The 15,693-nt window shown below is 54.1% G+C and overlaps 1 protein-coding gene and 1 non-coding gene across 2 annotated transcripts; both read left to right on the top strand.

The window, feature by feature from the left end:
• Positions 1-9,675: 9,675 nt before the first annotated feature.
• TMEM167B (transmembrane protein 167B) lies at positions 9,676-12,249 on the top strand. The gene is made up of 3 exons (XM_074977527.1): positions 9,676-9,795; positions 10,174-10,305; positions 10,631-12,249. Exons 1-3 carry the CDS (start codon positions 9,786-9,788, stop codon positions 10,711-10,713), a joined length of 225 nt encoding a protein of 74 aa, XP_074833628.1. The 5' UTR covers positions 9,676-9,785; the 3' UTR covers positions 10,714-12,249.
• Positions 12,250-14,460: 2,211 nt separating this feature from the next.
• Positions 14,461-14,805, top strand: LOC142002077 (small Cajal body-specific RNA 2). Its single transcript, XR_012642615.1, has one exon.
• The last annotated feature ends 888 nt before the right edge of the window (positions 14,806-15,693 follow it).

Below are 15,693 nucleotides of genomic sequence, written 5' to 3' on the forward strand. Positions count from 1 at the left end.
CCAAACCAACCTCAGCGGCACAGCCAGCTGGTTATTCAGCACAGGTCACCCCTCAATCCGTCCTCCCCAGTCACCTCCCAGCAATCTGGTGTCTCCAGCGTTGTCCTCTCCAGTCCCAGATCAAACCTCTCCTCTTGGTTTGTCCTCGAGCTCCGGGTCTCTACCCATCATGGTGTCCAGGGCTCATCTGCTTACACTCTTCCACCCTTGCTGATAGCTTGGACCTTGGACACAGCTTCTGGGTTTGTGACAGAGACAGCACCTACCTTGTTTCCCTGACAACCAGCAACTCAGGAAGGGGCAAAACGTCACAGGAGCGCCTGGAGCTCCCACGGCAGCCTGGGCCTCGGCTTCTCCGTCAGGGGCATTACAGGACCGTGGAGTGGGGAAGAGCTGGCCTCAGACTGCAGACCACAGCCTGCACTGTCTCCGACTTCTCCCTCCCCTACCCCATCCCTGTCCCTTCCCATTCTTACTCTGCTCTTCCCCCTTCCCATGGCTAGAGGAGTCTGGAGGGGGTTAAACTGACAGCAAAAGGGCAAGCGAGAAGGCTCAGCACAAACATCAAGCTATCGAGAACAAAATTAATCAAGGAAGTGTAACCCGTCTGCAGGAAGGAGCCGGCAGCAGCCAGGGCCGGGTTCAGCACTGAGGCATTCCTTTTCATCCATCTCACACAGAATTGGCTCCAGCCCCGACCCAGTAGCCTGGGAAATTCACACCCGCTGTGTGCCTCGGAGAGGCAACGCTTCCCCACTCACAAAGCACATGGTCTGAGTGTAGAAAAGGCCATTTAATGAAAGAGGCAGAAAAGTCAAATGGCATAAGCATGGGAAAATACCACCCAGAGTTCATAACCAATCCTCAAGTCACTGTCCCAGCTCCAATGGACTGAGCAGTGTCCTATGCTTCTCGGGCTCACCAGTCCAATACTGTAACCACCAATCCACACACCCAAACTTTCTTCATACCCCTCTTTCAACTGCCGACTTACAACTCGGTCCAGTCCGGGCAGGTCCTGACACGTCACCCTGATGCATTCCCTCACTGAACCTGAGGCAATGCCCCCCTTACACTGGTCTGGCGTCCCGCTTGCTCCCTGCCAGCTGCCCCACCGTCCAGCCACCCACTGGTTGCTCCTGCCGTCTGACTACTGCTTCTCCTACCAGCCAACCACTGGTCGCGCCTGCTGGCTGCCCGCTGCTTCTCTTACTGGCCATCCGCCCGTCGCACCTACTGTCTGTCTGCTGCTCTTCCTACTGTCCATCTGCCGGTCGCCCACTGCTGTCTTGTGGGTTTTTGCTGTAGGCAAAACCCTGTGATTCCAGCTCTCAGTGATTTCAGCTCATAGTGGCTTTCAGCTCTATGCTTACCCACAGCATCTCAATATCCACCAAGGTGGATTCTCACAGAATAACTGTAGACCCATCTTCAGATCTACCTTTGAACAGTGGGGGGAAGAACTTGTCAAACCAGTCTTACAGCTACAAAAACAAAAAAGCAGTCCAGTAGCATTTTACAGACTAATTTATTAGGTGAATTTTCGTGGGACAGACCCACTTCTTCAGACCATAGCCAGACCAGAACAGACTCAATATTTAAGGCACAGAGAACCAAAAGTAGTAATCAAGGTTGACAAATCAGAAAAATATTATCAAAGTGAGCAAATCAGAGAGTAGAGGGGCAGAAGTTGGGGGGAGTCAAGAATTACATGAAGCCAAGTATGCAAACAAGCCCCTATAATGACCTAAAAAACTCCCGTCCAGGTTCAAACCACGTCATAATGTGTCAAATTTGAATATAAAAGAGAGTTCAGCAGCCTCTCTTTCCAAAGTGTGAAAATTCCTCTTCAGCAAGATGCAAACTTTCAGGTCATTAACAGAATGGCCCACTCCATTAAAGCGGTGAATCAGGAGTGTTTTTATGTCTGTTTTATGCCCATTAATTCTTTGTCTAAGAGAGTTTGAAGTCTGTCCAATATACAAAGCATCTGGGTGTTGTTGGCATATGATGACATATATGATGTTAGCTGAGGAACATGAGAATGTGCCCATGATTCCATGAATAACCTGGTTAGGCCCAGTGATGGTATATCGAGAATAGATATGTGGGCAAAGCTGGCAATGGGCTTTGTTGCAAGGAAAAGTTCCAGGACTGGTGTTTCTGCGGTATAGACTGTGGTTGCTGGTGAGAATCCTCATAAGGCTGGGAGGTTGTCTGTAGGAGAGAACAGGCCTGTCACCTCGGGCCTTCTGCAGTGTGGCATCCTGATTAAGGATAGGTTGTAGGTCTTTAATGATGCGCTGCAGTGGTTTGAGTTGGAGGCTGTAGGTAATGACCAGTGGTGTTCTGTTCTTGGCTTTTTTGGGCCTATCTTGGAGTAGCTGCTCTCTGGGTATTCGTCTGGCCCTGTCGATTTGTTTTTTTATTTCTCCTGGTGGGTAATTCAGGTTTATGAATATTTGGTCAAGATCTTGTAGTTTTCAGTCTCTATAGGTAGGATCAGAGCGAATGCAATTGTACCTAAGAGCTTGATTGTAAACAATGGATCTAGTTGTGCGTGCAGGATGGAAGCTAGAAGTGTGTAGGTAAGTATAGCGATCAGGGGGTTTCCGGTACAGTGTGGTACCAATCAGGCCATCCTTGATTTGTACTGTAGTGTCCAGGAAACGTATCTCTCACATGGAGTAGTTGAGGCATAAGTTGATGGTGGGGTGCAGATTGTTAAAGTCTTATAGCTGTATACCCAAAAGGCTTTCAGCCAGCTAGTTCAACCACTATACCCTCCCCCCCACTTCCACCCTCACAATGCTTTGACGGGGTGAGCCCTCTGCAATCCATATCTTACCCAGTAGCGATGACTGCCCTGTACCCCCACAAAACTTCAAGCATTGTGGAGGCTCCACAATTCTTACGCTGGGTGATAGCATAAATTGTGACTTTACAACAACGTCATGTTGTTCACAATAGACAAAACGTCCCTGCTTTGCCTGCACCATCAGGCTTTGTTTACAAGGCATTACAGATGCACACCTTTGCATTTTCATGCAAATGATCTGGGAAGGACACATTCCCCAGCTCCTTCAGCAGTATTGAGCTCCTGCTGGCACATTCCCTACAATACCGTATTCTCAATAAACGCAGCATTCTTGCCTTATCCTTCTAAAAAGATCCCCTGTGTGTCTTACTAGCATAACAAGCTGCAGCCCCCCACCCCCTGGGAAATCGTACCCTTGCAGAAGGGACAGGATCATCTGGGGGGAAGGGGGCTGAGACCAGAGTACAGTGCAGGGCCTGGGAAGAGGGTGATACTGGGGTGTAGCGGGGAGGGGAGGTGGGCAGTAAAAGAGGTGGGGTCACCAGGATGGAGTGCCTGGAAGGGGTTAGCAGAGAGAGTGGGAGGAGAGTGACATTAGGCGGTATTGGGATATTGACAGGTGACTGCAGTGTCTGGCACTGGGAGGTTGGCTGGACAGACAGGATGCAGTTGCGGGGTTGTCTCTCGGGGGACTGGGGCTGGAGTCTAACAGGAAATAACTGGGAGGTTGGGGAGGAGTGGCCAACAGGTTGCCTGACTTCAAACGTGTCTGTGGGAGTCCAAGGGACCTGCAGGGGCTCCAAGAGTGGGAAAGAGACAGCAGGACTCGTGAGTGGCTTGTGGGTGGCTGGAGACAGCCCTGAACCTCTCGGGCCTAAGCACCCATGGGCTGCCAGTGTGGAACTGAGCCGCTATTTGAAACCAGCCATGGAATTGAGAGCAACGTGTGTTTCACTGAACTGCTGCCTGGAGCTCCAGGTCCTGTGGGTGCAGGGCAGCTCTGCCACACAGACTGTTCTTGGGCCAGGAACCACAGGGCTTCCAGACTCCCAGTCCTTTTACCCTGAGCTGGCAGACCAGGGGTCAGAGAGCCCCAAAGCCTGTGGTTTCCTGGTGGTGGGACTTTCCCTGGTGCCAGGCCATGGAAACCAGGCCCCCAGCTCCACGGAAAGGGATCTGGAAGCACTGAGAGCCCCTGCTTGAGCCAGATCGCTCTGGGATTCTAGGCTACCCCTCTGCAGCAGGGAGTGTGGCAGAGCTGAGAAAAGAACCCTACCTCCAGCCTGTCTCTGGGGGTTGGCAGGCTTCCTGCTGCAGATCAGGGAATGTATCAGGTATGAGAACTCCTCCAGCCAGACTCTGCCGTGCAACTGTCCACATCAGAACACTGGCAGTTTTCCAGGGAAACCTGAATCCTACCTGTGTTTCAGTAGAAGTTTTGGCAACTCTGCAACAAGGTGAAATATTTTGCTCCAGCTGTTTGGAAGCCCTGTCAGTCCTGGACAAATTCATTACAGGTTGAACCTCTCTAATCTGGCATCCTTGGGGCCCGACCGGTGCCATGGAAGAGAGTTTTCTGGACTGGGGAGATCAATATTGTCTAGCACATTATCAACACTTCCCCTGCTTACTGGGCTCTTAGAAGACATTCAAGGATAAATTACAGCTAAATAACTGCAGAGAACACTGAGAGCCAGGACTGGTGGCTGTAAACAAACTTTATGGGACAAGGGGAAGCTTGGCCACACCCACGATAAGTGGTCATCCAGCTAATTAAAATCATGCTGGATTATGGATGTTGCTGGATGAGAAAGTGCTGGATTAGAGAGATTCAGCCTGCACTAGTGTAAGTAATGTGCCAGCAGGAGCTCAATACCACGGAAGGAGTTGGGGAATGTGTCCTGCAGAGATCATTTGCATGTAAATGCAAAAGTGTACATATGTGATGCCTTGTAAACAAAGCCTGAAGCCTGATGGGAGCAGGTAAAGGAAGGAGGTTTTGTCAATTGTAAACAACATGTTGTTGCAAAGTCACAATTTATGCTCTCACCCAGTGTGAGAATCGTGGAGTCTCACCAATGCTTGAAGATTTGTGGGGGCACAGGCAGTCATCACTAATGCGTAAGATATGGATTACAGAGGGCTCCCTCCCTCAAAGCATTGTGAGGGTGAAATGGGGGAGGTGACTTAGTAGCATCCTTCAGTCTACGTAGACTATGGATCGTGCCCTTCGTAGTTCCGTTTGGCATCCTCATTTGCAGTGTCAGCTGTGACTGTGAAGACGCACATGAGAGTGACAGTCCTTGCTGTATCTGTTGCATATGTAATGGGTGTCTGGCAGGTCCTTGCTGTGCTTTCTGTGGGCTCGCTTCTCCTTTGCTAGCTGTCTGATCCTCAACTCACCTTGTATAGGCCCTTGTATAGTTCCTGCCTCCATCTGCTGCGATCGTCTGCCAGCTCCTCCCAGCTGTCTGGCTTGATGTCTACTTCCCTGAGGTCTCTCTTGCAAACATCTTTGTAGCGCAGCTGGGGGCGTCCGGGAGGTCTTTTGCCAGAGGCTAGCTCGCCATACAGGATGTCTTTTGGGATCCTTCCATCATTCAGCCTGTGGACGCGGCCAAGCCAGAGGGGCCGCCGCTGCCTGAGGAGGGTGTGCATGGTTGGGATTCCAGCTTGCTCGAGGACGGCGGTGTTGGACACTCTGTGCTTCCACGATATTCCAAGGATGCGCCTGAGGCAGCTCAAGTGGAAGACGTTCAGCCTCTTTTCCTGGCGGGCATACAGGGTCCAAGTCTCGCTGCCGTAAAGGAGAGGGCTGACGATGCAGGCTCTGTACACTTGCATTTTGGTGTGAGTGTGCAGCTTGTTGTTATTCCACACTCTCTCGCTGAGTCTGGACAGAGTTGTGGCTGCTTTACCGATCCTCCTATTTAGCTCAGTCTCCAAGGACAGAGTGTCAGTGATGGTGGACCCGAGGTAAACGAACTCGTGGACGACCCCTAACGTATAGTTGTCAATGCTGATTGACGGAGAATCCGCAACGTCCTGAGCAAGTACATTTGTCTTCTTTAGGCTGATGGAGAACCCAAAGTCCTTGCGTGCTTTGGAGAACCGATCCAGCAGCTTCTGAAGCTGGTCTTCTGTGTGTGACATGACAGCAGCGTCATCTGCGAACAGCGTATCTCTGATGAGGACTTCCCACACCTTAGATTTAGCCTTCAGCCTTGCAAGATTAAACAGTTTCCCGTCAGATCTTGTGTGCAAAAAGATGCCCTCCGTTGAAGATCCAAAGGCGTGTTTAAGGAGGAGTGCGAAGAAGATCCCGAACAGTGTCGGAGCAAGGACGCATCCTTGTTTGATGCCGCTCTGGATGCTGAAAGCATCCGATAATGTGCCATCGTATCGGAAGGTTCCTCTCATGTCTTCGTGGAAAGACTGGATCATCTTGAGTAACCGTGGCGGACATCCTATCTTGTGGAGCAGTTTGAACAGTCCATCCCTACTGACCAAGTCGAAGGCCTTGGTTAGGTCGATGAAGGCAATATAGAGTGGCTTCCTCTGCTCCCTGCATTTCTCCTGCAACTGCCTCAGAGAGAAGAACATGTCAACGGTAGATCTCTCTGCACGGAATCCGCACTGTGATTCAGGACACACCCTCTCAGCAATCTTCTGGAGTCTGCCAAGGATGACGCAAGCGAACAGTTTACCAGTGATGCTTAGGAGGGAGATTCCACGGTAATTGTTACGGTCGCTTCTGTCTCCTTTGTTCTTATACAAGGTTATGATGTTAGTGTCGCGCATGTCCTGTGGAACCTCTCCCTCTCTCCACCACAGGCACAGTAGCTCATGTAGGGGTTCCAGGAAAGTGTCCGTGGCACACTTGATTACCTCTGGTGCTATACCATCCTGGCCCGGGGTCTTTCCTACTGCAATGCTGTCGATGGCTTTCTTCAGTTCATCCACAGTTGGTTCCTAGTCCAGTTCGTCCATTACTGGTAAGAGTTCGAAGGCATCGAGGGCTGAGTTGACCACAATGTTCTCGCGTGAGTACAGCTTGGAGTAGTGCTCGACCCAGCGCTCCATCTGTTTGGCTCTGTCAGTGATGACTTCACCAGATTTGGATTTCAGAGGTGCCATCTTGTTCTGGGTGGGTCCTAATGCCATGAATATGCAGTGCCTCATTAGCATAAAGATGGCCACACGCATTTCAAAAGTTGCTTTCGAAACACACGCTGCTCGCGTAGACGGGGGCCTTTCGCAAGGGCACCCCCCTGGGTTTCAAAAGCCCCTTCTTCCCCAAACCAAATGGGAAGAAGGGGCTTTCAAAGTCCAAAGGTCCTTTCAAAAGGCTCCTGTCTACACAAGCGGCGTGCGTGTCGAAAGCGGCACATGCGGCTGCCATTATGCTAATGAAAAGCTGCATATTCATGGCAGGGCCTCATTAGCATCTGCCAAAGTGGCTCATTAGCATCCCCCCTTGGAAAGGCAGGGGCTCGTGTAGCCATGGCCTGAGAGTGTGCTGAGTGTGACGCGGCGTGTGTGACAGGCATGCAGGCTGTGTGTGAGTGAGAGAGATGTGGCCTGTCCTGAAGGGAGGCAGCCTCTCCTCCCTCTTCACCAGCAGGCTGTTTCCATCCACATGTGGAGCGCTGGTCAGGCATCTCCTGGAGCCTCCTGCAGCCAAATCAGATCAGCCGCGAACAGTGCAGCAGCACAGCAGGGCTCAGACAGACTCTGCCCTGTGCTGGCCCTGCACCACTTCTTAAGTGGCTGGCACCTTCCCTGCAGCCCCTGGAGAAGGCAATGTGGGGGAGTCCCCACATGCTTCCCTTGACTGCAGGCTCTGCCCCTGCAGCTCCCATCACCCGGTATGGGGAACCACAGCCAATAGGAAGTGTGGGGGCGGTGCCTGCAGACAGCTGGCAGAGCTCTTAGCTACTTGCTCCTGTTCCCCAGGAGCTGCTGCTGGACATGCTGGCAGCTTGTGGGAGCGAGAAAGGGCCAGTGGGGAGGTGAACCTGAGTCAACCCCACTCCACCACCACCTGGGAGCGTCCGACGCAACGCCCAGCTGCAGCCCTCACCCTGAACCCCTGGCCCAGCTCTGAGCCTCTCCTGCTCTGAAACTCCCAGTCTCAAGCTCAGCCCCGAGCCCCTCCTGCACTCCCAAACCCCTCCGCCCCCGCCCAGAGCCTGCACCCCCTCCCGAACCCCAACCCCCTACCCCAGCCCAGAGAGTTAGTGAGGGGGAAGAAGGGGTGGAGGGAACAGGGGGAGGCCTCAGAGAAGGGGAGGGTAAGGAGTGGGGACAACGGTGTTTGGGTTTGAGGTAAGTCCTGGATTGCACTTAAATTCAAAAAGTGCACACACAGAATCAGCCCCTGGGCCTCCCTGCCGGGAGTCCTGTGATCTGAAGGCCAGATGTGTAGCTGGTTCAGACAGGAATGAGATGAGTTCCTGGAGCAATAGCCACCGATGCTCTTCGCCAAGACGGTCAGGGACACAGTCCCAGACTGCCAGTCTCCCTAAAGCTCTGACTGCTGGATGCTGGGACCAGACACCAAAGACTGGATCATTCAGGAACTGCCTTGTTCTGTGCATTCCCTCTGGGGTGCCTGGCACCGACCCTGGCCAGAGGACAGGAGACTGGGCTTCCTGGCCCTTTGGTCTGACCCAGGGCAGCTGTGCCGATGTTCTCAGGGATTGCTAAAAGTGAGGCATCAGGATGCTGAGCATCACAACAGCCAAGCCCCTTTGGGGGATTCAGGCCTGAGTCTCCTTCAGGCGCTTACGGCTGTTGGTGCTTTTGACAATTTGCTCCCGAGACTTGTAATTGCCCAGGGGGTGGTGCTGCAGGGCCACACTGAGGATTTAAAGGCAGCCAGGAGTGGGCACCCAGCCCGGGGAAAGAAGGACCGTGGACAGCGGTTCCACTGGAGAACGTGGGCATTGCAGGAGGGAGGCAAGAGGCCGCTGCTAAGAATGCCCCAGTCTGGGGACGCCTGCTGGCTCGCCCAGCCAGGTGACAGCACAGCTCCAACATGCCCAGGGAGTGGTGCAGGACCAGCCAGGCGGGAGGCAGGGGCTCTGGGCATCCCCAGGGACTTCCTGCCCCGCCGGCCCCGCAGGGCACAGTGCAGGGGCTGGGCTGCGGGGGTCATTGTGGTGCTTCATTGCCAGGCACAAGCGCAGGCACCGGGTGCAGGGGGAGGTGCAGGCAGGCACCAGGTGCAGGTGGCAGTGGCGGTGCAGGGACTGGGTGCAGGTGCAGGCACAGGGTGAAGGTTCAGGTGCAGGTGCACGTGGAGGTGGAGGTGCAGGTGCAGGGGGAGGCACTGGGTGCAGGTGGAGGTGCAGGTGGAGGTGCAGGCAGACACCGGGTGCGGGTGCAGGTGCACGTGGAGGTGGAGGTGCAGGGGGAGGCACCGGGTGCAGGGGGAGGTGCAGGTGCAGGTGCAGGCAGGCACCGGGTGCAGGTTCAGGTGGAGGTGCAGGGCGAGGCACTGGGTGCAGGTGGAGATGCAGGCACCGGGTACAGGTGAAGGTGGAGGTGCAGGTGTAGGCAATGGGTGCAGGTTCAGGTGCAGGGGGAGGTGCAGGTGCAGGTGCAGGGCGAGGCACCGGGTGCAGGTTCAGGTGGAGGTGCAGGCAGGCACCGGGTACAGGTGCACGTGGAGCTGCACACGCAGGCGGAGGCGGAGGCGGGCTGAGCGCTGGCGAAGGACCCACTCTGCACCGGGGAGCGGGTCTCCCAGGGCCCCACGCTGTTGGCTTGGCGCCGCTCGGCCTGCGACTTGCCGCGCCTGGTCGCTCGCTTTCTGCGCTCTGCTGCCTCTGCCTGGCGCTTCCGGTGTCGCGTTGGCCGCGGCGCATGCGCAGAGCGGACCGGGCCGTCCCGGTGGGTGAGTGACGGGGACGGAGCCGGACGGGACTCCAGAGCGGCTGCCCCTCCCCCTGCCCGCGCCGCCATGACCAACGGTGAGGGGCGCCCGCGCCTGGCCCGTCCTCCAGCTCGGACGCCTGGGTCCCGCGGGGCGGGGGCTGGATGGGGCAGCCGGGGGGGATATGGGGGCCTGGATGGGGCGGGCTGGAGGATATGGGGGCCTGGAGGTGCAGCTGGGGGGGATATGGGGGGGCTGAATGGGGCGGGCTGGAGGATATGGGGGGCTGGATGGGGCGGGCCGGGGGGCATCGGGGGGTGCTGGAGGTGCAGCCGGGGGGGATATGGGGGGGCTGGATGGGGCGGGCCGGGGGGCATCGGGGGGTGCTGGAGGTGCAGCCGGGGGGGATATGATGGGGTGGATGGGGTGGGCCGGGGTCCTGCAGCGAGTGACCCCAGCTCCGCTCGCCTTGCAGCCTACTCGCTGGATGGGGTGCTGGTGTTCGGCCTGCTCTTCATCTGCACCTGCGCCTACTTGCGGAAGGTGCCGCGGCTCAAGGCCTGGCTGCTGTCGGAGAAGCGCGGCGTCTGGGGCGTGTTCTACAAAGGTGAGGCTGGTGCCGGGGCCGGGCAGGACCGCCGAGGGGCTGCCTTCCCGGAGGGAGCACAAGGCTGGGCTGGCTGGAAGCAGGACACTTGGCGGCTCCCAAGTTTGCCCCAGACTCGCTGTAACTCTCTTCGTGGTTGAGGGCATTTGCTTCACCTTTTCCTCCCTTAACCCTCAGTAAAAATGAGTCTGACGCTTACCTGCAAAGTGTGGATGTTGTGAGCCTGAGTGAGTGGAGCCGTCCTGTGTGTGTGTGTGTGTGTGTGTGTGTGTGTGTGCGTGCGCGCGCGCTGGAGGGGCTACATATCTAAACTTTTATCTTTCAGCTGCAGTGATTGGCACCCGGCTTCATGCAGCAGTGGCTGTATCCTGCATCGTGATGGCCTTTTATATTCTGTTCATAAAGTGACTCCCCAGGCTTCGCACGCACAAACCTAGCTGGGAGAACCTGTGGAAAAGGAGGACTTACCTGACACACAGAGAGCGGTGAATAGTTAATCTCATCAAAGCAATGGACAGAGTGCAATCTGGCAATGCCGTGAGGAAATGCCGCCATTACCAAGCTTTTTCCATACTGGGAGAGGGACCCCTGCTCTTCACAGTGGCTCCAAGTTCTCTGTGCTGTTAGCACAGTGAGACAGTGTTTATCTTCCTATCTCTTTTTATAAAGTCATTAACAAAGGTTAAATAATGTTTGGCTGTATACAGATCAAATTCTCTTTCCTGTAACATCACACAGTCTGCTTCCTATTTTGTTTTATGGTTAATTGCGTGGATCTAACAAAAATGGATAAAATTTTCTGTTTGGGAGGACGTAGGAATGGGTTGCATTTAAGTTCTTTTAGAGAGAATTTCTTTAATTTTCAGTAAGTGTAGTAAAGAACAGCAGGGGAGCGGTACATAAGCTGATCGTAATGACATTCTTATGTTGGTGATATGTATTTTGGGGACTAAGACTAGGCAGCTGATATCCTAAAAAGCACAGGCCTCAGCTGAAACTTCTGAGTATGTAAAAAAAAAAAAATGAAATCCATCTCATGTGGTCCTGAAAACTACCTTCTATGTTCAGTGGAGAAGGTTTTGAAGCAGAAGGTAGATCTGGATTGCAAGGGGCAGCAAATCACTGTTCGGTGAGCGCAGTGTGTGTCATTGGTGTGAAGGTAGCACCAGACAGAAGCAGCTAGAGAAGTGCTTTCTCCTCTGAGACCTGACGTACTGTACCAATCATTCTTGTCTGTGAATGATGTCATGGATGGAAAGTGGATGGAAAGTGGTTTAGAGACCGGCACAAGCCTTGATGTTAATACTAAAGAGAGAGTAGGCAGAGATGGGGTGGGAGCACTATGTAACTAACTTAATAGTAAATAAAATGTCTCACATTTTAATATCACAGCTTGTAAACTTTGAAAGAGTTAAAAACAAAGGCCTCCTATCTTGATTTTATTCCTTGTTTTGTTTCCTTCTCTAACGGGACTGTCTTCTCTGTTTGTTTTTCACCTTTCTTGAGCTGTTCTCTCCAGCTTCTATGCACCCAGGGTGAATCTATACTTACTGGTGATTAGCACACCAAATTGATCTTCCGGAGTTCAATTTTGTTGCATGTGTTTAGTTGTGGCAAAATTGACTTCTCTGGGCTTGGCTGTTGACCCTGTACTCCAAGCTACCATGTGGAGTAAGGGACATCTGCATGAACCTGTAGAGCTCTGGATTACACTAGGGCCGAAAGCTGAGTGATACGTTGACTCTAGCTATACTAATGGGATAGCTAGAGTTGCGGATCTGAGATGAACTTTATTCCCCAGTGTAGATCTACCTCCAGATTGAAAGGTGAGAATCCAGTGCAGGAATTACTCAACTACTTTTGTTTGTAGCGTCGTTTTTTAAAATTCTCCATTGTTTATAAAGTCTTGAATTAAAAACTAGCCAATAAAATGTCTTTTCCCTACTGCTGTTGTCCATTTTCATTTGGCAAAAGCTGAGATATTTCTCTTTGCCTTTGCCTCTCTTTGCCTTTCAAAGGGCTAGCATCAATGATAAATCTTTCCATTAACTTGCATCGGCTTTGGATCAGGTCTCAGTAGAACATGGAGTTTATGTGCTATGTGATTGCGTGCCTGTTTGACTAGAGTAGGCAGGGATGTGAGTGGGTTGGTTAACCATGTGCTACCAAGATCTGGGAGGGCAGCTCAGGGATATGGTGTTGAAAACTGTGGCATGTTTAGAATCTCATTGCCTGAGCAGTGTAATTCTAGGACTGCTTAGAATGCAGTTGATATTTTTAGTTACGTTGTATCACTTTCTTTTGAGTCTAGTGACACCTTTTAAAAAGCAGCTATTCGATTAACTGGCATGTTGACGAGTATCAGAGAGGTGGCCGTGTTAGTCTGTAGCTTCGAGAACAACAAGAAGTCTTGTGGCACCTTATAGACTAACAGATATTTTGGAACATAAGCTTTCCTGGGCAAAGACCCACTTCATCAGCTGCATGAGTGCACATCCGATGAAGCAGGTCTTTGCCCACGAAAGCTCATGCTCCAAAATATCTGTTAGTCTGTAAGGGTGCCACAGGACTTCTTGCTCTCTATTCAGTTAACGTATGCTTCAGTTAATGGGACAACACTCCACCGTGAAACATCTCCAAGCATGTGATGATGGGGACGCTTACAAAGGCTTGTGTGGTTGAAATGCAGCATTTATGACCTCTTTTTCTCATACTATGAAAGCCCGGGGATAATTGTTGCAGATCAGGGCACAGCTTGGGATGCGCTGGGGGAGGGCATTGGCCATTTAAGATGTGCTGAGGGACTGGGTGAAAACTCAATGGCTATGTCTACACTAGCCAAAAACTTCGAAATGGCTATGCAAATGGCCATTTTGAAGTTTACTAATGAGGCGCTGAAATACATGTTCAGTGCCTCATTAGCATGCGGACGGCTGCGGCACTTCGAAGTAGGCGGGGTCCTTTCGAAAAGCAGCCCCGTCTGGACAAGCCGTGCGGCGGCGAGCCGTGTCAATTTCGAAGTGCCGCGGCCGCCCGCATGCTAATGAGGCACTGAATATGTATTTCAGTGCTTCATTAGTAAACTTTGAAATTGCCATTTCGAAGGTTTTGGCTAGTGTAGACACGGCCAATGGGTTGCATTTGAGGTCCTTTAGAAAGCTTAATGGTGGATCAAGGGAAGCCACTGGAGCCAAATCCATCCCATCGGCTACTCGGCCATCTTGAAACTATGTTGAATGAAATTCCTGCTTGTATTCAACTCCACTGTCAAAGTACCTCCAAATTCTATCCTGCAGACTCAAATATCTGGGCACCTCCTATTCTTTGTCCTCATTTCCACCTATGGGAGGGGGTAGTGTGACTCCTCTGCTACCAGAGGAGGGGTGGGCAAGGCACAGTGTGACTCAATCACTGGTCCAAGGCTGCACAAGAAGTCTGGTAGAGCGGGGGCTTGAACCTGAGTCATCCAAGTTGCATACCAGGGCCGTGGCTACTTGGTGCTTCTCTGATTTTGTCTGCTGGCTCATGAATGCGGTAGCTTCTTAATCCACGGCTTTGGTTTGCTAAAAGGAACTGCAGCCCTCAGTCTGAACTGATCGGCTCCAGGGAGCTCATACTCACCCTGCAGCGGTGGTCACTGCAGACAGACTTTGGGGGGACTTAGACAATGGAGTTGAATGCAAGGAGTACTTTCATGGGCAGGCTGTGGGCTGGATATGGCTCCAGCCACTGAGGGCTTCACCCCCCAGAACCCATTGCAGCTGCGGGGAGTTGTGCTAAACGTCAGGGTGGGGCAGGGCAGGAGGGATGAGGGGCTTTTCCTCTTAACTGGGGGCCGGGTCAGTGGGGGGGGGTGCCCTTGGGACCCCTGGTGGGAGTGTTTAACTCACCCCTCCCTCCCGCATTGCGAAGAGGCTCCCGGGGGCGGTGGCTCCCCCTGCCCCAGCCCTACTGCTTTCCCCTGGCGAGGCGTGCGGGACCTGCCCGACGTGGCGCAAAGCAGCCGCCGGGCCGGCAGGGGGCGCCCGAGGGCGGCGCGGCGCGGCCCGGCCGAGCTCTATGGCGGAAGCTGCTGCTCCCGTGATGCACTGCGTCCCCGGGGTATAAAAGGGGAGCTGGTGCGCGCGCGCTGGCCAGCAGGGGAGCGGATGGCGAGTGAGAGGGAGTGAGCGCGAGCGAGCGCGCGTGTGCGGGGCGGGGGGAGGGGGAGAGCGCGTGGGGCACGTGCGTGTGCGCGAGTGTGAGCGCGAGTGTGAGCGTGAGCGGCCCTGCCCGTGTCGCCTACACGTTGATCTTATTCGATCGGCCGGGCCGGGCGGCGCCCCGCCGAGATGAGAAGAGCCTCCCGCGAAGCCCGCGGGCGCTGTGCGGGGAACGCAGCTCAGGCCGCCGCCGCCGCCGCTCGGGCGTGATGAGTCGATCAGATAGACGAGGCCGCGGGGCGGGTCCGCGCTGGCCCGAGCCCCCCGGCCCGTGACTAGCGAGGCGATTCTGACCCGAGCCGGCCCCGCGCGTGGGGGGGAGGGGCCGATCCCCACGCTGGGTGCGCGCGTGGGAGGGGCTGGGCGTGTGTGCGCGTGCGCGTTTGGGGGCCGCACTAGGAGCCCCGCTGGGTTGTCGCGGTTGCGTGGGGAGGATGCAGTGGGAGTCCCTCCACGCTGTTGGCTTGTATGTTTGTGAGAGCCCCTCGCTGGGGAGAGGTGCCTCCTGTGAGCCCCCACTTCGTAGTTCCCCCCGAGCCTGGGCTGGTGGGTGGGTGACTCTCTGCTCAAAGCCCCTAAGAGTTCATGGCACTCAGAGCAGCGCCAGCCTTGGGCCCGTTCGGTTATTTCCCTGCCCTTGTGGCCCTTTCAGCGCAAATGCTGCAAGTACATTTTGTTCTTCCACCCAAGGGCATCCCGCTTGGCATGGGTGCCTGGGGTGAGGGTGCTGAGTGAACTCTGAGTAGGGGGAGGTCAGTGCCCTTGGAGCTGATGAGCAGCTGGGTTACTAGCTTTGCACAGCCAAATACAAGCAGCTTGAAGGCACGCGGTGTGGGAGTGGACAAAGGTGGGGAGCAGGGCTGAAATGGGTACGGGGCAAGCTGACTTCAGGTGCATGTGTGTGGGGGAACAGTGGTGCCCCTTCTCCAGGGATGCTCTCTGCCAAATATAATAGGTTCCCCTCAATCCTGTCTCTCGAAACTGACAACTCTGACTAATGAAAGTTGTCCTCAGGGAATGCCGAGGTCCAGTCCTTTTGCTCTGGCCAGATTTCATTATCCAAAGCAGACTGGCTAGAGAGAGAGGAGGTCCCCAGTGGAACACCAATGGTCCAGGCCTTTGGGCAAGCTGCCGAGGTGGGAGGCCTCTGCTCAGACCCTCCTCTTAGTTTGTCCAAGCAGGGAAC

This window comes from Carettochelys insculpta, chromosome 26, assembly GCF_033958435.1.
Source record: "Carettochelys insculpta isolate YL-2023 chromosome 26, ASM3395843v1, whole genome shotgun sequence".
In the NCBI taxonomy this organism is placed as follows: Eukaryota; Metazoa; Chordata; order Testudines; family Carettochelyidae; genus Carettochelys; species Carettochelys insculpta.